Source organism: Chiroxiphia lanceolata, chromosome 14 (assembly GCF_009829145.1).
Source record: "Chiroxiphia lanceolata isolate bChiLan1 chromosome 14, bChiLan1.pri, whole genome shotgun sequence".
Lineage (NCBI taxonomy): Eukaryota > Metazoa > Chordata > Aves > Passeriformes > Pipridae > Chiroxiphia > Chiroxiphia lanceolata.
This window is the reverse complement of record NC_045650.1, coordinates 10,066,441-10,093,969: the sequence shown is the minus strand read 5'-3', so window position 1 is coordinate 10,093,969 and position 27,529 is coordinate 10,066,441. Positions and strand designations below refer to the sequence as shown.

At 43.7% G+C, this 27,529-nt stretch overlaps 1 protein-coding gene across 7 annotated transcripts in view; it reads right to left on the bottom strand.

Annotated features, from left to right (window-relative positions):
- Positions 1–324: 324 nt before the first annotated feature.
- The window catches only part of MBNL3 (muscleblind like splicing regulator 3), a 93,386-nt gene continuing 66,181 nt past the window's right edge, over positions 325–27,529 (bottom strand). For 4 of the 7 annotated variants that reach the window (XM_032701694.1, XM_032701696.1, XM_032701695.1 and 1 more), the window contains exons 4-10: positions 24,872–25,072; positions 23,221–23,457; positions 16,252–16,402; positions 13,942–13,977; positions 11,739–11,833; positions 10,221–10,294; positions 325–7,737 (exon numbers count right to left, since the gene is read on the bottom strand). In XM_032701694.1, the coding sequence (XP_032557585.1) occupies positions 10,238–10,294; positions 11,739–11,833; positions 13,942–13,977; positions 16,252–16,402; positions 23,221–23,457; positions 24,872–25,072 (777 nt within the window). In that variant the 3' untranslated portion in view covers positions 325–7,737; positions 10,221–10,237. The remainder of the gene's footprint in view (positions 7,738–10,220; positions 10,295–11,738; positions 11,834–13,941; positions 13,978–16,251; positions 16,403–23,220; positions 23,458–24,871; positions 25,073–27,529) is intronic. The other 3 variants (XR_004359563.1, XM_032701697.1, XR_004359564.1) reach the window with 3 other exon arrangements.

Here is a 27,529-nt window from a genome sequence, read left to right as displayed (position 1 = left end):
GAAACCAAAAGGCAGCATCTGGAAAGTTTTACTTTTTATTTTTCTAAAATACAAATGTCTGTCTTGTGTTAGTAACTTTAATATGATAGGCCGAATGCATCCGGTAAAAAGGAGGCACTGGCTACAGAATTCAAAATACTGAAGGTATTTTCTGGAAAGAAATTTATTCTGTTGATCTACACTTTAGATACAACATTGAATCAAATTCATTAGTTATTATTTTTACATCAGAATCTTTGAAGTTTGGGACTAATAAACTGGAACTTGAAAAGTTTTTAAAGTAAACTCCTATTATAATGTGTAGATATGGATCCATAAAAAACATAACCAAGAATTTTATACACTTTATTAAAAGATCAAAAAATAAACAATAACAATATAGAAGTAACATACTAAAATGAGTAGCATTATGCACATTTCTAAAGCACGTACAAGCACTACAGCAATATAATGTGGCAAAAAGAAAAATAAATTCAAAGCGTACACCCTGTTGGTAGCAGTTGAGGGAATGAACTATCGTGTTATGGAACTGAAATATTGCATTAACCTACGCCTGTCTGGATCCAATGATATTTTAATTTCTTACAATTCCACAGGGCTAAGTGTAATCATTTGTATATATTTTCTAAACTATACCATTAAATTGATATCTAATGTTTCCCTTACTTTGTTTTACCAGAAATGCCTACGAAAAGAAGAATGTGCTTCAAAGATCTACTTTACACAGTACAGTATAAATGTTTTTATATATTTAAATTAAAAATTAACAATTTAGGAGAACATTCTCTCTTTGATTTTAGTGATTGCCTAAAATACAATTCTCTATTTATAAAAAAAAATAGTGACCTGTTGTCAGGTGATATAATAAAGGGTAGGGAGTTGGTTCATTTTCATGATCTAAAATAAAAATATAATAAAACCAAAGCTAATCGGAAAGAAAAAAAAAATCCCATAATCCAATCTAAGAATGGTCTTATCATCCCCTCATCTGCTAGGATACAAAAGCCATGGCAACAAAATCATTTGGCTTCCACCACTATCAAATAGCATCTGTGTACAGTAATAAAGAACTGGAACCTTGTAATTCGGTGTCAGGTAATTCTCTCTGTTGTGTGTCTGGAAAAATAACTTCATTTTATTTAAGAGTTGTGTTATTTTTGCATGTTTAAATATCTCCTTTGAGAGGCAGATAGAGTTATTTTTGATGATAGAGGATGTCAGTAAAGATCACTAGCAAAGATTTAAGCAGTGTTATCATGATCATGCTCATACCCCAACGAAGTCTGACCAGCTATGATTCATTTTGCATAGTGCAAAATATTTTTCTCTCACGATCCTAGAAATGAGAAAGAGCTTGATTATAGAAATTGATTACAGCAAAGGGAAGCCTTAATAACACGGGGGTAGAACTATCTGATTATTTTGTATTAAAATCTAGGTTATCGCAACACCACAAAGAGAGGCAACATCCAATTTTTCCCTGTTTTAAAGACCCCAGGGCTGCACGATGTCACGACTGACTCAACAAACCACTCACCAACACAACCCCGTGGTGCAGCGAGGGTTGGCATCGCCAGGAGACAGGAACCTCCGAGGTGCCAGGAGTGCTGGCTGAAGAGTGGGTCTTGCACTTGGCAGTGACAGCTCAGCCACCAACCCTGGGGCAGGTGGGAAAGGGAGACAGTGACATCGGGTGCCACCACCCACAGGCTCTGCTCTGGAGGACTCAGTTCATTGCTTGAGTCAGGACCAGCCTCGTGGCAAAACCAGCGACTTTTCTGTAGCAAAACTGGGACTTGCGTTTTGCCAAAAAATAAAAAATAAAATAAAATAAAAAAATATCCAACAAAACCCTGAACTTGTTCCAATCAAAAATAAATGGGTCAACACAGACGCTTCAGCTTCTTCAAAATCCCCTGGTACTGCAGAGCCCCGGCAGTACCAACACAAACAGGAACACGAGGCTGCTCAGCAGGCTGGGCTGGGGGCCCACGGCTGTGCTCTCCTTCGGTGGCAACTCAAAGGGGCTTGTTAACCCCAGCCTGGAGCACCCAGTGGCCATGCTGCCATCAGCCTCCACCTCCCTGTCCCAACACCACCCAGCAGCGCCATCGGCAGCACTGCTGTGTGCCTCTCAAAGGAACACCACGGCTGCTGTACAGCAGAGGGAACTGGCCCCAGACAATCCCAATCCGTCCCTGTCCATCCACTGCTCACCAGTCCCTTCCATTTTGATACCTTGCATCAAAAGGTTAAAAAAGAGAAATCGGTAAGTTGTGACATCTCAAATTCCTGATGGGATTTAAAACACTCACCACAATGACAGTCATCTCCCACAGATAAACAGTTCCAGCAAGAAATAGGATTAGGTGCTAGGAAAAATGTGTGTGTGCTGCCATGGACCTAGCGGTCCTAATAGGATTCACTGAGAACACAACCTATCAGAAACATGACCTGGGGTGTGTTTGAAAATGTAGGCTGATTAAAAAAAGTAATTTGAATCTTTGCTAGTGACCTTACTAATTAATTCCACACTGTTTCCCATTCTCTGTGCTGCAGGTTGGAGCTGACCTGTTATCAGTCTGCTGTATAATAAGCTATGGCAAACTACAAAGCTTTTACAACAGCAAAGCAACATCATGCTTTCAGATAAGTTTTATAGCAAAAAACTCCTCCTTTTCAAAGCCTTAGTAATACCTATCTCTTTTACAAACTTTTCCTGTATTATTACAGACTTTTTATATTCAAAATAAGTTCCAAGGATTTCTTTCGTGGACTATGTACATAAGTGCAAAAAAGGTGTGTCTCACACATTCGTACACTAACTGAATCAGTTTAACTGCAGCATATTTGTATCTTCAACACTGTTACGGGGTCATTCCACAATATTTTTTTTCTTATGTACAGTTTTTGCTAATATAAATTAGTATTAAAATAGTTATATGTGTAATTATTTAGCCCTGATCATAACGTAATCATGTGACTGCTCAATTCCTGGAAAAAAGAAAATTGCAGGCAAAGCTACAGTACTGAAACGGATTAATTCTGAATTTCCACTGTGTGAATGAATGTGAAATGAAAGCAAGACCGGTCACTACGTTGTAAATACAGGCTGCCATGTTTCCGAAGTGAAAATACTGTGGAATAACCCTTGCCACACAACAATTTCTACAAGCTATAAAACCTGACTCTAAATCCATGTGTTGTAAACTTCTTGACTGAAAAAGTGACTTTAAAGACACAAATTCAGCGTTCACATGGGACTTTGGGATTTTAAAAATATTCAATCATATCTTTATCTGACAGTATCGAACTGTACCTTTAACAAGCTCATACTGTTACACATCACTTTTAATTTACATGTGAAAATTTCACAAATAATGTATACAAAGGTAGCCATGTTGTAGTTTTGTTGCCATAGCAACAACAACTTAATATAATTAGTTAACAATGAATCTATCATTGTAGGAGTTACATACAAAGTTAATTTTGTTCTTAAACTGTAAACTATACAAACTAGTTATGGACTGTATTCTATACCTTACCATGCTTCAGTGTTGGTTTAGAATATAACTAAATGGGCTGAATACATGTATTAAAAACTTTAAACTTTCTCTAACTCTCCTTCAAAATTAAATTCATTAGTTACTAAAGATATCAAAAAAAGCAATAATGAAAACCTTAAAAACTAATGATAGAGAAATGAAAATATATGACATGAATTAATGCGTTGTAGCCTAGTAACAATGTGTTGTAGCTCTATTTACATTTGGATTAGGCTATCAACTATTTTTTTTTTTTTAAAGTTATTACAGTCTTTAACATACAGTATATACTCTAAGGCCTTCAACAGGCACATGGTAAAATCAGGTCAATATCAAACTAAATCCATTCAACAGGAATGGGAAATTAGATTTTCCTCATAAATTTCACCTTTTTCAATTTTCATGTCTGTGAAATGTACAAGGGATAAACAAAACGAGGACTCCAGTTTCTCAATCGTTGTGTACCCGCGTGTCCTAGAGCTACTCTACCGCGCCCAGCCACGGCCCGCGGGGCGGAGGGGACATCTCGACATCTCGCCGGCACACGCGTCTCCTCCTCCGGCCACTGCGCCCACGACACACACCCATCTCCAGCGCCGCCTCCGCGGGGGTCCCGGCTCCGGCGGGATGTCCGCCGGCACACCCGCCGGGAGGACCCACCGCGGGAACCCGGAATACCTGCGGTCGGCGGCCAGCCCGGCCGTGCTGCCCTTCGGGAACACTCCGAGCACGGTGCGGGGACAGCGAGGAAGGATGGCAGGGAGGAGAAGCGCGTCGGAGTGCTCGGGAAGGGGGCCCGCGCGGGCTGGCCAAGGGAGGTAATGGTTTCTAGAACATTGCGATGCAAAAATACACAGTCAAAAATCATCAGCTAGAAACTTCCAACTAAAAAAACACGGCTGATTGTGAAATCATGTTCCAAATTACTAAAAACACTGTATTTAACAAAAATAATCTTAATAGTTTTATGAATCCATTTTATTTTAAATCCCTCTTTTATTGTCTGCTTATGTTACAGTTTAGTAGTAGTACTTTTTATTGAAACTACTAACAACCTTTTTTCGTGAAAATGATCAATCTCAGCTTTCATTTTCCCTCTGCATGACCCGTTTTATCCAAGTTTCAGCATTTCTTGCATATTGTTTGCATAAGGCTGAGAGAAATGGACAAAGAGAAATAACTTTGGATAAATAAAAAATATAGGTTCATGGAAAGTGGGAAGCTTATAAAAATGTCACTAAAATTATATCGATTTAAACAAACTTACATACATCTCTTGTCAAATAAAGGATGATATTCATGCTTTTATGACATTTGTTTAGAGTCACTAACTAGCTCTGTGACTTTGTAATAGTCTATTTAGGAAATTTATAGTCTGGCGACTGTTTTTTTTTCTTTTCTTTCTTGAACAAAGAAAATTAGAGCAAGTCATTGCACAACTAGTTTAAATAGTGCTACCTCAAAATGGCATTTTTGCCGAGATTGTTTTGAATTTGGTGAAGTTTAGTGCTTCAAGCTTTTCTTTCCTTAAACTCATTTACAAATTAACACTAAATTTGCCAGCAATATAAAAACTGTTGTGGCACCTAATATAACTACCCTGAACATCCCTCATTGGACCTCTTTAATAAAAAATAATCCTTAAACGCGCTTTTTTTTCAGTGCTTTAAATGTGACATGAAAACAGCTGTATTCTAGGTTTACATTCTATGCACATCTATGCCAGATGTTTAAGTCGATAAATAAAACAGGAGGTTACATCAAAGTGTCAAGATATACAAAAATCCATTTAGCACTGAAAAAATTTCAACCTCCTTGAACTCATAAAGCCATACAAGCTTGAATGCATCCTTTCTGGCTTAAGAAGATCAGCTCTGTTCTTTGTTGAGGCACTGGCACAGGTTGTGCAAAACCCATTTTTGATACACAAATAATTTCAAACAGGAAGTACTCAAATCCACTTTTTCCACTAACAATGTTATGGTTTTGGGAAACAGAAACTCAGTGGTGAAAAGAACAGGTATGTGGTTGCCAATATAAATGAGAGTCATTGATTTCAGGCTGCTTGTGAGCGCAGATGGCTGGGGAACATCTACAGACACAAGCAACTGTCAAAACAATAGGTCCAAAAGGAGGTCTTGGGGGCATGTTTTTTTCCCCCCCTCTCTCAGGGTTTGGTTCAAAGTCTGCTGAAGTGAACAGAGAGATTCCTTCTGGCTCAAGGCCTTTTTGAGCTGGGCTCTTCAAAGGTTCATGTTATGAATGAGTCTCCATGGGCAGATGGTCAGAGCCTGCCCTGGGGCACACAGGGTGCACCCTAAATGGCCCTCTATCACTTGTGGCCCATGGAGATACATATCTAGCAAACTATCTGAGCTCACACTGGAGGATACGGGGTAAGGAAAACCTCTAACCAGGACAAAGAATTTGAAAAAGAGAAGAAAATGTGGTTGACAGAATTTGGCACTCTACAGGATCACTCTGAGCTCAGGGTCGGCAGCCCTCCAAACAGTGGGAGTTGGCCTCTTGCTTGGTTTCAATGACAATTCTCTTTCTCCTTGCATGGAGTTTGTGGATTTACAGCAGCAAATCCATTTCTTCCATAATGCCAATGATACTGTAGAGCTATGACAGGGATGAATTTGGTGGTATCCTCAACCAAAATGCATTCTGCAGCCAGATTGTTCAGCAACGCAGCATAACGACAGGCTGGGCCGTCCAGGGTGCATGGGCTGAAATGGTTTAATTCGTGCGTATGAAAAGGAGGTATTGAGAACTAGCCCTTGTTGTGCAGCAAACATTGCTCTTGATCAAGTAGAAGGTGCCAAAATACATCCACTGACCTACAGGAGCTCCATTAAGACAAATGTTTATCTATGGCAGAAAGCTTATGCCGAGCTTTTTCCTGCTTTGTTACTGCTGTGTTTGCTTTAAAGGGCCAGAGATCACGGAGGAAAAATATCACCCACTTATGGAAAATGGTGATTAAATAAATGGTGCATGCTGACAAAATCTGAAGAAGAGACACAGGAGATTTCAGGCCGAAATGTTTCAGCATGCTTGGTGGAGACAAGCCCCAGGGCTTGGTACTGCCCAGCCTGGGCTGAGCCGTGGCTCTGGGCCCACTCCAGCTAAAGGATGGCATCTGCTCCTCTCCAACGCAATGAGGTTTTGCCCAACTGAAGCTGTCTCACATCACCACCTTTTTTCTCTTGTTTGTTTTGACTGCACCATGAGAACAGCGAGAGAGATTGTGCGCCGTGTTCAGCTGAGAATGCACTTCAATGGACAACAGAGCTGCAGAAATCCCTTGATGCTTTCCCCTGTCTGAGCAAATTGTTCCTGTCCCCTTACTGAGCCTGGGGTTTTGTGGTGTTTGTTTTTTGTTTTTTTTTTTTCCAAAAGTTTCCAGAATCAGCTCACTGTACTGAAAGGAATACCCTGAGCTGGACTAAAATGACAGCTGTCCTTTCATATCACTTGTACTAAAAATTTGGAGACTATTTGAAGGCAAATTTTAAATGATAAAAGGAACATTTAACACAAGCAACTTTAGCTGACATTAACAGCAAAATCCAGCAAAGGGCAGAACATTCCTGTGTCATGTTTTTCAAGCACATAATTCCTGTTTCCCACAATAACATTTTTAGTAAAAAACAAACAAAACCCCATAAAACCTACAGTATATGAAAACTTAAGACATAACAATAATGAAAAAATGGTATTGAGTATACTTGATAATGATGTACACTTTAAAACAAATCAATAGACTATGATGTAAACAAAACAGTAAGATAACACTTTAAAAACAAGACAAACATTTATCCATCGATAGTATACAGTAAACCAACAGTCCGCTGTGCAGATGCACTTATCAGGATGGTAGTCATAAAATGATTAAGTGTGTTAAAGTAATGTGTTATAAAAGTCTATTATAATTTCCTACTTGTATATCTCATATAACAGAGCGCTGTTTGTTAATTGTTTCTATAGTGCTTTTTTTTTTTCTTTTTTTTTTGACATTCCCATTGATCAGTTTTTGGTTAACATGTAGGCTGCAACAGGCTTACTGTAGAGGTGGTAGAGAACGATAGAGGGAGGAGGGGATATATACAGAAAGGCCATGCGCAGCTTCCCACCAAGAAGTCCTGGTGCTCCATAATTTTACTGTTCAGAATTTCAACATGGTCTGCTGCAGGGAAAAGAAAAAACAACAACAACAAAGAAAGAGTGAGAAGTCAATACATCTATATTTTAAGTGCCATTCTAAGAAGATACATTTACACCCTCACTGCATTGCCCAAGAGGTTGTCATTAGTATGTTGCAGAGAGAAAACATTTTATTGCGTTAATTTTCTGACATAGAGTGAAATTGCTAATAACATACTTGGCATCCTCTTAAATCTGCTGTTAGGGCTTTCCCTTTCCCGTGAACTTCACACACACTGACAAGACAAATAGTGAAAGAGGGAGCTGGGCAAATAGTAGTCTGATTTTTGGACAGGATGCCAGGTAGAGAGTGACTAAGGAGAGGGCTGAAGGAATCCCTGATTCCTGTTAGCTCTTGTTTCCTTCAGACAGTTACATTAAATCTGATCCTAAGGAGCCATGAGTCAAAGGCGAACTGGGCCCAGAAACAAAACAGACACAGAAACCCTGTGCTCAGGGGACCCTCTTCTGGGAGCAAATGGTCTCTCTGGGGATGTACTTGTGAAACTACTTCCCTGAAAGAACCAACACTTGTCTCCTGCAGAGCTACGCTAGCCAGCCTGGCTACCAGGACCTTGCCAGAACAGCAAGTGTTTCAGCTACCCCCACTCAAGGCAGTTTTCTGGCAAAACACCTGAGCACATGCACAGTTTCACATGCTAAGGTGGCAGGATGAAACAACCTGTCCTCAAGAAATTGGCCCACCTCTAGTGTATGCACAGACACAGGTGGTAACAATGCAGGAATGGGATCAAAACACACTGCTGACAATGGTCACTGGTGGGTCTGTGAGCACTGGGGATATTGGGGAGCATAGCCCATTTCTACAGCCTCCAACAGTGGTTTTATGTCCCACAGCTGCGAGGCGGCAAGAGGACAAGTACTTCTGGCAGAGCCATGGCTCACACATCTGCTTACACTGCCCTTGTGAGGAACAGGGTCCTTGTCTGACCCAGACCCATGATGTCCAGTGGCCTGATTCCCAAGAAATTCCATAAAATTCAGTATGTTGACCTTACTTATTCAACCAAAGGTTTTTCACAGTCCTTAATAGCATGGTTGATAGCTTGTCTGTCAGACTGTGCCATGCTCCATACTCACTAAACAAATATATCCCATGGATGTTCCTTGCCTAGTCCAAAATTACTATTGACTGTGTGAGTTTAAGCACACACACATGTAATAGAGAAAAGAATTCAGGAAAAAAAAAGTTTCCTGAAATAAATGCTGAAAGCAACCTCAAGGAGTTTAAAAATCTTCCAATCCAGATGATCTCCTAATCAGGTGGAATATGCTGTTTTACACATGTTACAGAAATGTCTCCACATGTCAGGTGTCATGTCTGTCTGTCTGTTGTTTGGAAGAGCAGTACACTGTATAATGAACATTTTCACTAAGGGCATAGCTTGGTGTCACCCCTACATGAACAAGGATCCATGGGCACAGTTAGCAGCTCATGTACATATGGTACTTAATTAAGGTCAGCAGAGATAAGGCTACCACTGAGAAAAGTAACTTCTGTTGATTGCTAATAGATATCATTACAGAATTGCTTGCCAAATTAATTTCCAGCATTTAAGTACTTGCCTGTAATATGTGACCTAAGGATGAAACGGGTTGCATATCTGTGTATACTAAATGGCCTGCTTTGAGAAAATCTGGTGACCTCTTGTTGAATTGGCTGAACTGCTTTTTACTCTCTTGGGGTAAAAAAATACAATGATGAACAGAAACTCTCAAGGGATTTTATCTCATGAGCATCAGCTAAAACTCACAAAGAAAAGCAATGGAAAAATGACATTGTTGCTATGGCTGTGAAATAAGGTCAAAGGACAAACCACTCTATCATTCTCACTCAGAGGAAACTAGCAGCTTAGGGAAGCCCAGGATATGCAGGTAGGACAAAGACTATGTTGCTTGTGGCATCCATCCTGGTCTTAAACCCACCATGAGCCAGACCCTCACTGCAGCTGAATAGCAGAGCTCTGCTCAGGCCAAGCCAGCCTTGCAGATGCACAGCAACTGCTGCTGACCCAATCCTGCTTACCCCAGGAAAGGAAATGTCACTAGGAGCAAAAGAGAAGTTACACCTTTTCGGCTGACTCACTACCAGAGCACGCTTTGCCACCAACATTGCAAATCCCTGAGGCATCTGCAGGCAGCTGGGAGCCGTGCAGAGCAAGAGCAACCTGTAAACACAGCCCTTGGACCCGGGGGATGCACTGAGGGAGGCTGTGAACACCACAAAACAGGTATTTCAGACACAAGAAACATTGTTCATTATAAACCATGGGGCTGTTCCGTATCTGTGCTGCAGCTGTTGAATTCCTGTTGAGTCAGCAGAGCATGAAGCCACTGGGGTGCCACGGGCTCAGTCCTTCTGCCTGAGCCAGCCCCACTTTGGGGGATGCAGAGCCTGTGTACAAAGCAATCCACCACAAAGAGAAATACCAAAAAGGAACTTACTGTTCTATCGGGAACTTCTACATCTGTGAAACAAACATGCTGCTACTCAGTTCATCTACTGATAACTGGGATATCTACAGCAAAAAAAACAAAGAACACAACACATTAAAACATTGTCTTGAGATTGGTCTGTTCATTCTCTCTTCAGTATCAAGTTAGTAAGTATGTCAGTGTCTTATAAAACAGGATTCATTCCCCAAGAGTCTTTATTTTGCTATACATTTAAGTACAACATAGCTGCACCACTTCTGATGCCCTGTGGAGTACATGGTGATTGTACTGAGATTTTGACTCCATAGACTACAAGACAGAAATGCCCTTAGACTATCTGGCTGAAACAGGACTCATACAGCCACAGAGCAACACTTCACAGGAATTTCTACTTTCTTCTCATGACCAATACGAGTCAGAGTAAGACCTGCTCTACCTGAAAATAACAACAAAGCACGGAAAAAGACTGGCAATTCCTACTCTGAGCAGTAATGCACTGCCTAGGACTTATACAGGCAAAACTCAAACTGAAAGCCTCGTGACCTCGTGCTAGCAAAAGACTAAAGGATGCCCCGGAGATATTACTGGCATTCGGCGTGGCTAAGAGCCTCCTGCAGAGCAAAGTGACACCCCGATTCCTTTGCAATAGCTCTAAACCTGAGATCATGACAAATAAAAATGCTAGAATAAGTACTGGGGGAAAAATAAACAAAAGTGTTTCAAATGCCTCTGGTCTAACTGCGAAAAAGTTGTGGCACACCGAACTGTCAGGAAGCATCACTAGGACAAGTTGTGTATATACAGTTCAGGACTGGTGCAGAAGCAGCCATCACACTCAGTATCTTCAGAGGAAAGTTTTGGAGAGAATTATGGCTCGGCAAACATGCACGGAATCCTGTACACTTATGGCAGTGCTACGACAGCATGTACTGCACATCCAGAGTCATTTCTGTAGGGATGGGTGACGTGCTACTGGTGTAAAAAAACTTTAGACTTCACAACCTCGTCCCCGATTTTTTGGTTTTGGTTGTTTGGAGATTTTTTTTTGTAGTTTTTAGAGTCCAATTTTGTAGTGGGGGGAGGCCACTTTGTGTTTCCACTTCCACTTTCCAGCCAGGAGAGGACATGCCAAAATACCACAGGGAAGGATGCTCAGGGTGGTATTTCTGCTTGAGACTGAAAGCAGAAGTGCCGCACGTCTTGCGCGCCAGTTACGCTCGCTCGGGAGTTTTACAGCCCATGTTTTGAGGACCTGGGGGGAGGTATGTTTTCGGAGAAGAGCCTGCATCCCTGCCAATCGCCCATCCCTACGCTCCGGCTGGGCTTGCTGCCCATCCCACACACAGCAGGACCGGCCCCTCACCGATCCCCAGACACGCACACGCACACACACACGCACACGCTGCCTCTGCACACCCGAGCCTGCGCCGAGCGGGTCGGGACGATACTCGACCCCGCACGGGATCCAGCCCTTGCCCGGTCCTCAAGATCTGAACACGTGAAAGAAAGCCATTGAAAGGGCCAAACCTGATTGGCGGTAGCTGTTGCAGCGAAGGGGACGCTGGTGGCAGGAGTTGTTGCTGCAGACACAGTGGTGGGCGTAGCACCGTGCATCATGGGCACTTTCGGAAGGGAACCATGGAAGCGACATACGGGAGGGTGGAGCGTATATATATTTTGTTTGTTTGTTTGTTTTTATGTAACCATGGCAACATGTGGTGGATTTGGGGGCGTGGCAGGAATCACAGCAACAAGCCATGTGACATCGTCATGAAGGACACATCGGGGCGCAGCATGCAATCACAGTGCAAAGCAAGACAGCGTTGGGAAAAAAAATAAACAAGAGAGAAGGGGAAAAGCCAATTACAATTATAATTAAGGAAAAAACCAAAACATTCTCAACACTTAGTACATTTATAAGCAGAACAATGATGTATTAGACTCCGAGGGCCAAATTTCCAAAGGGGGGAGAGGATGGGTGTGCTAGCAAAAGCCCACGTCAGCTCGCACCCGTGGGGAGTTAGACACAGCCAGTGCACGTTCCTTTGGGTGGGGACATTTTGGCAAGCGCACCCTCCCGCCCGCCTGGGAAAGCTTGTCCCCTTCCCTCCCCACCCCATCCCCGCCAGCAACCAGAGGTACATGATGCACTTTGCAGCGGCTGCCGCAGCCCTTTCACCAGGTTTTCTGGTCTCTCTCTAGCGGGGACATGTTTCGGCACGGGACAGAGCTGGAGGCACAGCAAACAAGTGGCTGGCAGCCCGAGCTCTCTCCATACATATTTCAGCATGCTCCCTTTCCACCCTAGTTCTAGAGGATTTGGCAAAACTCCCCTCTTGCGGGGTCGGGGGGTGGGGGATGGAGAGGGGAAGGGACCGAGAGGGAAGAATACACAAATGCATCTGAACAGCTACAGTTTGCAGGAAGAGCATCCAAAAGGACAACACAGCAGCAGGGAGCTCGGCAACCTCCTGAAGCTGCGCGTCCCACAGAGCACAATACTGGAGGGGGATGCTCTGGTGCACACACGGGCATCCCCCAAACCCTGGGGGATTTTGCTGGGCCAAGGCACCCGCAAGAAGGCCCAGCCATCCCCATAAACATGCGGTGGGGAAGCACACTTGCCTTCCCCTCCACCCCAGCAGGCATGTCCAGTCCCAGCAGGGAAGGAGCGTGTGCCTGTGGGCTGGCCACACTCCGGCTGTGAGATGTTAGAGCGTGTGGGTTGGGGTTTCCTACAGACAGAAGTGTGTTTGAAGGACTCAGCTCCCCGTCATGCAAGCGGTGTGTCCTCCCTGTGCTATAGGGATGGGGAGGTTCAAGAGCAGAGTGCTTAGTCAGTCATGCCAAAGCTTTCAGACCTGCTCTTGGAAAGCCTTGCACCCTCCCCTCCTGCTCCCGCCTCTCTCCCTCTGGCTGAAGCAGGCACACACCTGGATGCTGGTGGTCTTGTATAACCTTGGCTGGAGGATGAAAGCTCAGCTTTCACCCGCCCTGCTGTGCTCAGCAGCTGTAGACGGAGGGGAAGGTCCTCAAAGACCTGCACAGGTTTCAATAAGACCCAGATGCTGAGCCTGAACACAGTGGTTCCTGCAGCACTAAGTAGCATGTTCTCAGCCCTGCCACCTCATTGCATCCCATGTGCATATACAGTGGAGCCTCCCTACCATCCCCTGTACCTGCACACCTGACACTACCCTACAGAGATGACTCTTCAGCCAGTCCATGGTCCAAGCCCTCCTCCTCTCGCTGTACAAGCAGTGCCCTGCTCTGTCAGAGGGGCTGACCCCAGACGTGTTCCTCCTTAGCGCCTTTGTTAAACCAGTCTTCTAAAATGTCCTCAAAAGGACTACCAAAAATCCAAACTAATCTGCCTGATGCTTGATACAAAAAAAAAAAACAAAAACAACCAGACCAACAGGATCCTCCCACTGCTATTTCCTTTTGATAGATGACTTAAATGGGTTGTAAAGACATTTTAAGTGACAAATTTTTGTCTCTACAGCAGAACTAAATAGGGGTGGGAACATATCACCTTGGATTCTCTTATTATAATTCACATAAACACTGCACTGCACAGAAATTAAAAGGGATACAACCATTAAAGCCTCAAAGAAGACAGCAGATAGACAGTCACACCACTCAGCCACCCAGGTTCTCACTGATGCATACTAACTTGCAGTCTCTTTCAGATTAGGAAAAGTTGAGAAGTTTGTGTAGAAAAACCTACCAACGCTTGCAGTGGGTGTCATGCACAGAACTGACCCTGCACACCATGCATTGAAGCGTGGAAAGATGAACAAAAGGGATATTTCATTAGTGAAGCTTCAGTGTTAGATATCACTTTTAACTAAAAAGCAGGTATTCTCTTTGCAGCATTCAGTATTTAAGCACATGCAAATAGATTCTGCATATTGGTACATAAATAGTTTAAACTCAGTTTTAAGAGATCATAGCAAACCAAATTAATTCTTTAATTCTTGGGTAGTAGGGAATATACTTCTTCTCCCACCTTGGTATCAAACGATATAACTGATCCCAGAAATCAGGGCTGTTTGGGTTTTTTTTGGTATTGGGTATGCTGACTTCTTTCTGATCATGTCAGCAAAAAACAAATTGCCCTTAGAGGAATGTCATACTCATGTTAAAACTGACTTTCCAAAAGCAATTTACTCCTGCAAGCAGGGACTGGGATTCAAAGTCTCTAGTTTAAGCTGAAAGCGGCATTTTTTTTCTAGACTTGAAACAATTGTAGTCATGATGCCATTTTCAGTGGACACCCTGAATTCTCCCCCCGTGGCAACCCACCATGCTGATCTCTCAATAACTGAACAGTAGATACTAAGAAAAGCAACAGCTCATTTCCCCTCCCCACAGTGAGAGCTGCGACGTGCCACCTCTCTGCTTTGCCTTCCAGAGCACCGCAAAGGCTGAGCCCAGATCTGCAGCCTGATGGGTAACGCAAATTCATCAGAGACCCGTTCTCTGACTGGAAATCTGCTGCTCTGCCCAGCGTTAATGTCCTCAAGTGAGAGCAGCTGCCTGCAAGCAGACCTGTTACACATCAGCCCTGCGTGTAATTTCATTGCCATGAGACAGGGCACCCCAGCACAGCGAGCGCTGGGCAAAGCTGATTTATGGCACTCGCATCAGAAACGCGTGTCCTTATGTCAACTTTGGCAACTGCGACCTCGAGGAAGAGGAGCGTGCAGCCAGCTGGGGGCCTTGGCATTCTCAAAGGTGTCAGTGTTTCCTGAGGTACTTCACTTGGCACCCAACAGAGCTGCAGTAAGGTCAGCTCAGCCCATCCCCTTCGACAGCACTTTGCAGAGCACAAGGTGGGAGGCTACTACTCAAGTCCCTTTCTCCATCTTTTCCTATGAGAATCCACTTCCCTGGAAGAACAACTTGGCAGCTGCTGAGTTCTGAGTGTCTCCAAGGCTTCTCGTAACAGAAAGGGCACACGAGCACAGGGTTTAGGTCCCCACTCCACCTGAGAGTTTGGTCTCAGGATAAGGACTGTCTCTAAAGCTTTTCCCCTGACCCCAAGACACAGCAAGGCCAAGGTTCAGGTCCACTGTGTGTTCACCTCCAGAGGTCAGCCCAGAGAAATACTTTGTATATTTTTGTGAATATCATCTGGCAAGTAAATATAGCATTAAACATTAAAAACATTGGGCATTAATTTTCTCATGATGCTCTGAATGATAATAATGATACTAAAACACGAGCTATCAGCTTTGGAATATTCCTAATTCAGCCACTTACAATGCTTACTACTCTAAGCAGGTTTTGTTCTTGATTTGGTTGCAGTGAGCAGATGTTAATTGGCCAGTCAGCAGTCAGTCACATCTGCCACGTTAATATTTCCAGTCCTATATGGATTTCTGAACTGCATCTTTCAATTTTACTCTGAGACCTTAAAGGTACAATAAAAGCTGGGAGTTAAATTGCTTTTAAAAAGCTTAGGGTATCATACTGGTCAAAAGACAAGCAAGAGGGAAATATATGCCTTTAAAGAGGATTATGTAATTCATATTTACTAAAGACGAACCATTCCCTCTGTAAACATCACAGCTGCTGGAATATGTAGGTCACTGAGACAGAAGCTCATGAAGATACCTGCAGCTTCAAGAGAGCAGGCACAGAGGTCCATAAGACATTTTAATATGAGTGCGTAAGAGCGCTACGCAAGAGTTAAAGAATTAATTTGGGATTAACCAGTTGAACCATAAGGAGGAGAAACAGAAAGTATGAATTCAAGAAACATGCAGACATTTTTCTTAGTTTGACTGCTTAAAAAAACCCCAAACCACACAAAAAAATGCTAAGAAGGGACTTTTACAAGTGAAAAGCTCTGAATTGTAGTACGTGAAGGGAAAAAAAAGTCAAACAGATGTTAATTTTTCATCCATTTTTACCATGAAACTACACACCAATAACTCTTTTGCTAAGGACTCTTACAAATCTGCTCATTAGCTGAACACTGAGGTCATAAAATAAACAACCGTGATGGTGGGGAAAGCAAGGAGATGCTTACCTGTGGGGATGAATGTAGGCTGTTGCAACTGCATGTTGGCTAGAGCCTGTTGGTAGTGGAAAACGCTTGGGTTAAAGACTGTGGTGGCACCATTGTTTTTTTCAAGTGCTGGCCTCTTTGGTAAAGGTTGAAGTGCACCAGGCGGCAGGGCCTGTGGATAAGGGATCATTAAAGACAAGTGGAGTAAATAAAGGGGCCCAGATGTAGGTCATGCATGCAATAAATAATAGGGGGTCTTGGCTGCAAATCACCTGCAACTGTGATCAACTTAGCGAGACAGGAAAGAGAAGAGCAGCTAAGTCACAGTACAAGTAGTAGATGAAACAACAGCTTCACTAGGTAAGCAGTTAGTAAATGCACTAGGAGAAGGGGGAGAGTCCAGAAGGAGGAGGGATGCTAACGAGCTTTTCAGCAGGACTGACTTGGGCACAGAGGTAAAAAAAAAGCATGAGGAGAAGGAAGGGGAGAGCTGATCACCTGGGTAGGGTGCTACAAAGAGCAGTTGCAGGCAACAAGCATTAAAAAACCCAAAACAAACAGGTAAGAAAAATATAGTAGATGACTACTTTAAAACAGTAAGATTAGCATAAGCAACAAATGCCATGGAAAAAAAGGGAAGTTTGCCTCTGGTTCAACACCTGCCTACATGTATGTGTGCATGTGTGGAAATGTGCACACTGTGTGCAGCCAACCCAAGTGTCCAGGTGGTAAAGCAGTAGCTGTTGCCAATCACGCACATAACATTACATTTACTGTAAAATGCATTTCCACTTGTTAGTAGAGAGGCTGAGCAACATGGTCAAGACCAGGCCTGATTCTCCACTGCTCACACCAGCAGCACAGCCACCACCAGCACATTTGGACCTGCCCTCACTTTCTAGAAGGTGGCCTCCATCAGTCAAATACTGCTCACTCATTACTAACAGTGGAAAAAGCCATTGACAAATCCCCTCGTTTTGTTCTATCACACCACCCAAGGTCCTTCCAGCCTGTTAAACCTGTTTCATGATCAGACTTGGTAAAAAGCATTAACCCAACTCAGGAACTTTTCTCAGTGAGTTACTCATCATTCACCCAAGCGTGTCTCAACAGCAAAGTAGTATGTCAGGTTCTTAGGAGACAGGAATGTTTCTAATGATTTACAGCTTTTCATTGTACCCAAGTAGAAACCACATTTTTTTCTCCACATTGTGATAGAAAAGGGTCCTTTTTAATTATGCCCCGCAGTCCTTTTGCACGTAACGCTCCCATTGACGTCAATGAGATTTACGCACGTGGAAGTCATGCAGAATCAGGTCATTTCTGACTAGTTGTTAGTCTGTATCATGTAGCAAAGCAATGGCTGAAAAATAGGGTTATCATACCTACTTTTTTTTTCAATAGGTGACAGTGAATGGTAGGCAATGGAGGAGGTTTGGCTAATGAAGGGTTAAAGCTACAAACAAACAGTACTCAGAAGAAAGGACACAGGTAAAGAGATTTTAAAGCATTATGAAGATCAAGACACAACAAAATGTAAGTGAAAGCTTGCAATAGTTTGTCGCCATCTAGAAACAGTTTTCACTTTAAATTTAATTTGCTATAGGAGACTGCTCATCTGAGAAATGTTAAGTAAGATACTTCCAGGAAAAACATTATTCCATCCTACCTCTATTCACATGGTGGCTTTTGGGTGGTTTTAATATTAAAAAAGAAAATTAGAAGAAATTGCATTTGCAAAACTGCCCTCAGACATGCACACATCCTCTGCTAATGCTAGCAGGCATCCACTGGCAGCATCAGGATTTAAGCTTTCCAGATTTCTTCTGGCTGGTGCCAGAAGATAACAGTCAAAGATGGGACAATATTCTCAGACACAGACGCCAAAATCTTTTACTTAAGGTCGACATTTTAGGATGAGGTCTTTGAGGTAAAGATCTAAGAGTTTTCATTTCTAGGTAAGCTCTCATTGGTGTCTATGTTAAATCTGACTGTATCTATATCTCATCTACTTAATGATGGCTACATGAATGTTCCTCCAGGCACAGGAGTCATCTGCAGCTGGTGGAGACTGGAGTAGCCTCGTGTACATCAGAGAGGTTTTACAGATTAACACTGACTGAAGAACTTGCTGCTTGAATTCATGCTCCTTACAGTGCCTGATTGCTAAACAATTATTTTCAGACACTTCCAAAGTCTTCCTCAGAAAAAGAATTTACTAATTATAGCAAAGCAACTGTGCCAGGCACATAATAGACTTTTGACTCCCTGCTTCTTGGCCAAAGGCTGTCACCACCCCAAAAAGCACATTATCTCATAATGGCAGTGCCAAAGGCAGAACAGCTGAAGGTTTTGAGGCCTTGCCTCGGCTCTTCACAGGACAATTCCCAAGCCCAGCACTATAGTCAGGAGCACCAACAGGCCACAGGAATGTCAAGGCACAACAGACTATCCCATAGTCTCTCCAGCATCACCCTTCCTTCTACCCTGCTATAGTCCCTTGGGAGAAAAGAGCTATGGCAGTCCCACCACTGCTCCCTGAACATCAGCCAGGTAGAGAAACCCAAATAAATAAATGCAACATCTCCAGAGTAACTTATTCTGACTTCCTTTTCTGCATGTGTGTTTGTGTGCACACATGGGTACACAACCTGTGCAGCGTGATCCGGCCACTGCACCGGTGAAAGGGTTAATTCAATTCAGTATCCATGTGACAGCCCTGCACTGATTCCAATGAACAATTTCCACTACAATAATGCCAGGCAACCTCTCATTTTTGGGCTGGGAAAGCCACATTCCTGCTGGAACAAGCATCGGAACAAAGAGGCTTGTGCCACTTCTCTGCAAGGCAAGGAAAGCAATCCTTCAGCAAGACTGACAGATAAAAACACACTGCATGCCAAAGTCAAAATTTCCCATGTGCCAGTTAACAAAACTCTCTTTATTTTTTTGCAAGACAAGAAATGGATTAAATCTTTGCAACAAACAATATAATTGCACCTGCAAGTTCCCCTGGCATAACAATCTCCTGAGATCAGATCACACTTTCATCCCTCTGCACTCAGCAAAGAGGAGCTGGGTCTGCTGCTTCAGCTCCAGGTGTGACAAATACAGACTGATCTGAGAGGGCAGAGGCAGCCCCTGTTCCCTGGCAAGCAGCAGAAGCAATGTGAGCTGTTTCCTCTGAAGATTATACATGCTGTTATCACCACTGTGACTCCTCCTCTGGTGAAGTCTTTGAGAAGGGTTCAGAGGAGGCAGCATATTCCAACAACATGGTTGCAAGCCTTCCGATGTGTCAGAGCAGGAAGACTATTAACAAGTGACTTATCTTGTGGGGTTTTGTTCAGTGGGGGAGTAAAAGGCTCTCCCATTCTCTGCCAGACCATGTCTCCTCAGAGACGTGGCTCCTGGAGAGGGCAGCGAGGCACTGTGCAGGTCCTGCCTGCACTGGCTTTGGGAGCAGCGGGAAGTGAGAGGCTGCGACGTCATTTACAGCATCATTCCACCACTGCTGGCGGAAGCCAGTCCCTAGTAAGGCTTCCTACTGCTGCTGCCTAAAACTCTGATAAGGAATCCCTTGACTACTTAAACCCAAAAGTAAGTCTTCAGGGAGGATGGGGAGCAGATCAGTCTCTGCTTCCTAGCTCTCGGAATGAGAAGCAAAACCAGCTTGATGGTTTCATGGCTCCACTGTGTCCATTATTCCCTATTCCCGCTGTAACTGGGCAACAGCAGCTGGTTTTTTTAGATGTATTGAATCCCTTGTTATATGAGAAAATGGGAAGGAGTTGTCTTCTATGGAGCCAGGACTGACAGCAGACTGTGAGAATGGCTTTTGCCTCAATCTGAGCATCACAAAACCAAGTAAAACATATTATTTGAGACTCACAAAATAACCGAAGGTAGCTTATATGAAGACAGCTTGCAGGCAGAAGTTCAGGGAGCAGATCCTGTGCTTGAGACTGAAGCAAAAGGCACCCAGAGTGAGTTCCCTTTGCTGACACTGTCCCACTGGGATATGAGGGAAGGAACCAGACAGTTCCTCTGAACATGCCACCTAGGTCCTGCACTGAACCTGCTTTAGTTCCCAGCACAGACCTCCAAGGACACTGCTTAGCCCTCTCTCCCCCTAAATCTTACTTGTGCCCATTGCACAGGAACATCCTTGTGCAGGGCGGTACCAGCACGGCACTGCCAGGCAAGGCTGTAATGTTGTGAATACCACAAAAAGTTGCTGGATCTGTCCCACACCACCCAGTCCTCTGGCATTTACAGCCCACTGCAGACTTAATGAGTTAAATTCTCACTGAAATACTGCATCTTGTGACTCCAAAGCTGCCAATGTCTGAAAAAAACACTTCAAAAGCCAGAGCTGCCTCCCCTCAAGATTATTCACTGCCTCCAAAACACAGCCAGCCTTCAGGAGGCAAAGCTCAAATATTAGTGGATCGTGTGTGGGGCACAGGATTGGCATGTCTGAACGCACACTGCAACATTTCTGGCTGGGATGGGCAGTCTCCCCGGGCACTAACACCACAGACCAAGAGCTTTCATGCAGACTAAGATGGTTACGTGCAAAGCAAGAAGGTGAAAGGTCCAAGTACCAGGTCAAAGGTTGCCTCGAGCGGTCGCTTCAGTGATCTGACAGCTGGCTGAGTCTTAATTAGCAGGCAGCGAGCACATGATGGCAATGGGCCAGGGAGGGGGGTCAAGCACAGTAACAAAAACAGCAAGCAGAGGTGTGTCAAGAGAGAGCAACAATTTGGGGAGGCGAAGAGAAAAAAAAATAAAAGAAGTGAATGCATTATACAATATATTAAAAAGACGAGGCATGCACAACGTGGGGTGGCTGGGTAATTACCTGGCCTAGCGGCTACTCAGCTATTTTGCCTCGGTAAGTTTTAAAAGTAAAGAAATGTCATCACAGGACATGTGCTTTAGGGCTTCGTCGCGGCGGCTGGCACAGCGGGTCAGGAGCGCTCGGGGATCAGCACCTGCAAGGGCACTTGCACTGGGCTGCAGCCCCAGTGCTGCACCTACAGCCATGCAGGGGCCAGCAGAGCACTCGTGGAGAGGGAAGGACCACTGGACACGGAGGGAGCTTCAAGCACGTGCTTAAGTGCCATCCTGAACTGGGGACCGAGCCTGGCCCAGTTCATCCAAGCGCTGCACTGACTTCAGCCAAGCAGGAGTGAGTAAAGCTACTACTTGTGCATGTCAAGTAACTGCAGGATTGGTCCCTCAGAAGTTCTGAATTTAGATTTGAAGTCATTTCAAATCTGGTTTTAGAAGGTACACCCATTGTTTGTCATCTATATTTTGGTCCAAGAAAATGGGGCATCGCTCTTCCCATTATTAAAGTCTTACACCTCAACAGATACAGTAAATGCATCAAACCTTGAAAAGTCAATGAATAATGTAGACTGTTTTGGTAGCAGGCGTGATGCAACAAGCCATCAATAAATATTTTAAAGGTTCTAGTTAACAGCATACAAATAAGGTTAATTACATTTTTAAGAGAAGCCAGCAGCATGAATAAAACATGCATTGGCTTTGGTTAAGTAGCAGTGTCCTAGATAATTAGTGAAAAAATAAAGATTCAATTGTAAAAAACACAAGAGTTTCATTTCAGAAGGTTATTTTTCAACAGACCTAGGTTCTTATCTCAACAATAATAAAAACAATCAGAAAACTAATAAATAAACTCTGCAGGACAAATAAATACTGCACTATAAACTGGTTGTTCAAATTATATTCCAGGTAATATTGATGCTACAAGGAGGGTACTTGTTTAATTTCTAGAGTTGCCCTGGTTTTGCATTATGCTTCAGCACAAATGAAAAGCAAATTCCTTTACTATCTTAAAAAGAAAATTGTATTTAGAAAAATTTTGGTAGCCTCAATTCTAAATCAAAGAGGAGGCAAGAGCCTTTCTAATATTAATTTAAAAAAATTTTAAAAAAAATCACAGAACAGATGAGGTTGGAAGGCACCTCTGGAGATCAGTTAGATCAAAATCCTGCTCAAAGTAGGGTCAATTACAGCAGCTTGCTCAGGACTGCATCCAGGCAGGTTCTCAGTGTCTCCAACGATAGAGATGTTGTAGTGTTTGATCTTTTTTTGGTAAAGAATTTTTTTATGTTTAAATGAAATGTCCTGAATTTCAATTTGTGCCATTGTCCTATTCACTGGACATCAGAGAGAAGAGTCTGCCTCCACCTTTTTCATGTCCTGCATCAGGAATTTATACACATGGTTAAGATCCCCTGGACCTCTCCTTCCCTCCCCAGCTCTCTCATCTCTGGAATAAACAGGTGCCATTAAACCGAATTAAAAAAAACAGCACACTCCAGCTAAGAGTTTCATCTGGTAAGTCTTCCTTGACTCGTTTTCAGAAGTGTAGATATAGACACAATTCAAATTAAAGTGCAGTGGGACTACCTCTACCAGGTCCAAAGCATCAAACAGGTCAGGAAGTCACCCCTGGTTTGTGTCTTGTAATTTCACTAAGCCTTGGCAAAGGTATCAGTCACAAGTTTGTTAAGCTCAAACAATTGATATCTTGTCTGTTTTAAGTGGAAATTTTGCTACTGACTTCAGCAGGCCAGGATCTCCCTGCAAGGGATCTAATTGTGGGATGGGCAGTCTTGCTTTCATTGTGTACTGAGGAAACTGAACTGATCCCTACGATTTAGCCAAGGAAGGTTCCAAGTGCTGCTGCACTTGCATTCATGTCACATCACAATGTCATGTCAGCAAATCACTGGGTTGGTCACCATGTCCATACCTGGCGAGATGTACTGTGCCACTGAGGGCTTCATGCTGTGGTGAGCACAGAGAAAGGATGAAGAGATGGGATGCATCTTGCACATGCTCTCGGCTCTCTAGTCAGCCATTTACAAAGCTCTCTACTTTTCCACAAACAACACATATGACATGTGAAATCTCTTAGCAATGGAATTACAGCCTGAGAAGAGCTCTACTTACCATTGCAGCTGCAGCTGTCTGGTTCACCTGGTGTTGAGCTGCCTTGATTTTGGCTTGCAGGTGTGCAGGGGGATGAAAGTACTTGCATTTCTCCCTAGAGCATCGACCTTTGATGTAATCCATGCAAACTGTAACAGTATTTTCATTTGTGTCTATCATTGCAATATCTATAGGGTGAGCATAGCGGCAATCATTCTCACCACGTGTGCAATTTCCACGCTGAAACTCTCGACAAACCTTAAAAGAAAGTCACATTGTTGAGCAGAACATCAAGTTACTCTTCATTCAGTATTTTCAACACAGAATATCAGTTCAGTTGGCCACATTAAAGCACATGTGTATTCTAAATCCATGCTCATCTGGGGTAGCACATATATCAAAGTCACAGGAGCAACTGGTACTACTCACAACTGCTTCAGGGGATGAAAAAAACCACAATGTTAATAAGGGCAATTACCAAATGCAAGTGAAATACATAATTTGTGCAGAATGGAAAGTGACCCCATAAAGACAATGTCATTTTGACAAAACTTGGGGAGCTCAGGATTCCTGCTCTGCCTCTAAAGCTTAAATGTTAATAACTCTGCCATTTATGTCTCACCTACATTATGTATTTGTTATGGAGTATACTCTTGGGTAGGACATTTAATTCTAAATGTTACATGCTGCTGTTATTTGCAACAAGTGGTTTTTCTTAAATATGAGGTGCCTCTTTCACATAAATAGTCTACTGCCCTTCACAATAAAACCCCAACCCTGGCATTACATGACAGCACATTTGATTACACAGCAATATGTTTGAAGGTGTTGCCAAAATTACTAGTTTTATTAAGATCTTGCAGCTCCCTTTTAAGTTATGACCACTGAAGCATCAGAGGCAGAGGAAAAGGTTTCACAAAATGGATCTGCAAGGTTTCCTTGTCTGAGGAGCTGAGAGAAGTTGTTGAGTACTACAGCTAGTGGTGCAGATCACATACCATGGCACTATCAGACTGAGTGTGGGGAAAGGTGAGACGTCAGCAAGGCAAGATAAAGCACATAATACAAAACAATGTGTTTTGAAATTACACCCTTCTTCACTACCTTCCTGTGTTATAATTTACACCTGCAGGGGCCTCTGAATCCAGGTCCTCAGCCCTTATCTCCTGCAGAGCCTCTGCTTAGGGTTTCAAAGAAGTTGTAACTCCTCTAACACTAAGTCCCAGCATGCCCAGCCAACTGTGGGGGGAGAGATGTCTTTCCAATGCCCCCCCCACACTACTCCCATCTTAAAGCTTTCTGTAAAAGCTCAATAAGCCCACCTCTAGACAAGGGAAGTGACTGCTACTTCCAAAACATCTCCTACTCAGTGTAAGAGCAGATCACCTACTTGCATTTCTTTTTTTGAAGTGTGGCAGATTACACACAAAAAACAATCCCAACCCTGCTCTAACACCCAGTGAAATCAGGAGAGTAAATTCTCCCAAATTTCCAAGGATTTGGGATCAGGCCCCACAAGAGTCTGCTCTATCAGACAGCAACAATTCTGTGTTAGGAAAGCTGCAAATTAAACTGCACTGTGCTGCATCAGGTCATTCTAGCAGAGAGCAACAGCTGGGACCACATGTCCTGTTCAGCCCTGTCAGCAGTACTGTATCAGATGTCCAAATACCTCCAGTTTATCCGTACGCATCAGTTTCTGCCCGGCAGAGCCTCCTGGTACTGTAACAGTGGGATTTCCGGAAACCAGGACAGGAGTATTTGGTAAAAGCTCTGCAGGAACCAAGCCCATCCCAGGAGAAACATGACTCAGGTAGGGACTAAAAGCCATCGTGGGGCTTGTTGCAAGCGATGGAGTCACAGGAAATGTTGTCTGTGTATGGAAAGAGGAAAAACAAAGTATTAGTTAAAAAGCTCTGTCCTGGATTACCCATCAAAGCCTTGCATCACTTCAATCCTTTCAGACAATTTGATTAGCCACATCAAAATGCTGTGCTCTCCAATCTATTCATTTATTGCCATTTATTGCGATCCATTGGCTTCTCCTGACTCACAGATTTGTGACTCATCCTGAATACAAGGCATGTTTATTTGTCAGATCAAAGCATATTGATGATCTTTATAGTTTAATGACACAATTAAGGATTTCATGCCAGCAATTAGGGCAGGCCCAAATTAAACAGACTTCTCATTCCCAAATAAATGTCTCAGCTTCTGTATGTCTACACAGCAATGCTGCAGGGAGACTCCAAGGCAAACTGCAGCTTCAGGACCTGGAAGCAGGTAATCCAATCAGCTGCATGGCTGAATTCACCATCAGCCTGCACCGAGCTCCATATCAGCATGGCTAGTGTGGCTCAGCTAGACAAAAGGGATCATTTAGAGTCAGGGAGGTATCTCTGCTGAGATGGTGGTCCAGCATCCTGCACATCTGGGGTTGGCTTCAGACTGCCAACAGCCTCCAGGCAAAAGCCATTTTGCAGGAGTATTCCACACACTCCACGAGAATGGCAGCAAGAAGACACCAAACTCATCAATGTCACAACATGCCAGACCTTATGGCTTTGGCAAAAGCAAGATGAGTCTTAGGCTTGGAGGTACCACGGACATAGTGTACCAGGTGAGATGGCTGAGGTGGACCGGTATAAGGTCCAGGACTCCACCTATTCTGCAAGGGCAATGAGGAGACAGAACAACAGGCCATAAAGATCTTGACTACTTCAGATCCCTGCACTGTGTTAGTCAGACCCTCAGAGCACAGCAGAGCTTCAGCAAGAAGCTGGCTGGCCAGAGCCCACTTCCCTGGCCTGAACTGCTCCAGCAGTGCTGGTCTGGGAAAGGAGTTACTGAGCTGCCAGGCAGGCTAGATCACACAAGGCTCCTAAGCAGATGCTCAAAGTCTGTGAGTAGCCCCTACAGCCAGGGAGTTTGTGAGACTTTAAAGTACAAGATCTGAGGTGCATTTGGGAATTAAACCAATTACACCTGATGAAACATTCCCCTTGCCCCCACTTGGAAGACTAGAGCCCGCATGGCAGCACTCCTGCTCCTCTAGCAGGGGCTCAAGCAGCTCCCAGTGGAAGCAGCCCAAGACTTGCACCTATTTTTACCTTCCCTCCTGTCACCTGCTCCACTGTGAACTCTGGGTTCCAGTTAAAGCTGCTCGCCTTTGTAGATGTACATGATACCATCCTTGGGAGCTACAGCCTCTACTTGGCAATAAATACATGTGTGCTTACACAATGGCCTGGGGCAATTTTTTGGCCACACACATCATTCCCTCCTTGCTTTTCATTTGGTACTTCTAGTCCTGTGGGCTTCTAAAGGAAACCAGACGTGGACAGTGTGTTCCTCAACAGCGTCTTCATCCTGATACTTTCATACTTTGCTTGTTGTGATGTGGAAGAAGCGAGTCCACAGTAACACCAGCTAAACTATGCTAACACAGCTTTAGCTAAACAATGCCCCTTTCTAAGGTCAGTGACAGCAAGCAGCTCCTGAGCTGGTGGCAAAGGGAATGACAGGGTGCTGCCAGAATACATCCCACTTTCTTCTCAGTGAGGAGACACAGCCTCCTGCATCAGTGGTGCCAGATGCTTTAAGTGTAGCAGAACTAAATAATTCTCTCTCTGGGAGGGATTTACAATTTTCCCTTCTTTTGAGCCCAAGTCAAGCACTGCTTCAGCTGTTGGAAGACTTTAGTCATTAAATCCGTAGACCCTCCAATCCACAGCCCTTTATTAAATAATTTTCTTCTCTCTTTCAATTCTCTGTGGCTCCCAGACATTTTTCACCTTTTCCTGCTATAAAAGCTCTTTAGGATTTTCAACTGCTGTGACTCCCTGAACACTTTAGTGAGAAGGCAGCATCCATTAGACTGTTTTCTTTTGTGTGAGCACCAGTAATTACAGTGGTATCTGCTGAACTTCCGTCACTATTCACACTGTAAATGCTATTTTAAGGAGCTTCTCCAGCTTGGCCAGTCTGCACAGGGTTATGTTGGGTCCTGACACGTTGTCAGCACTTGTTTTATGTACCCATAGCAGCCTAAACCTAGCAGTATATGTGCCTTGCACAAATGTGTGGGCAAATCTACCCTATGCTTCTCGGCACCTAATACAGCAGGAGTATCCTGACTGTGGTGGCACAAACATTGCTCCAAAACGTCAGGAGATCCTTTGCAGCAGGCTTCTCCTGCCTGGGCTCAAACACAACCAGCAGCCAGCCCAAGGACCTACCTGGTTTCTGAGACAAAGGGGAGATGTTCTTCCCACTGCTGAAGCAGAGGGTGCCAGGGCATTTGTGCAGACTGGGAAGGCTGGGGGCTTGC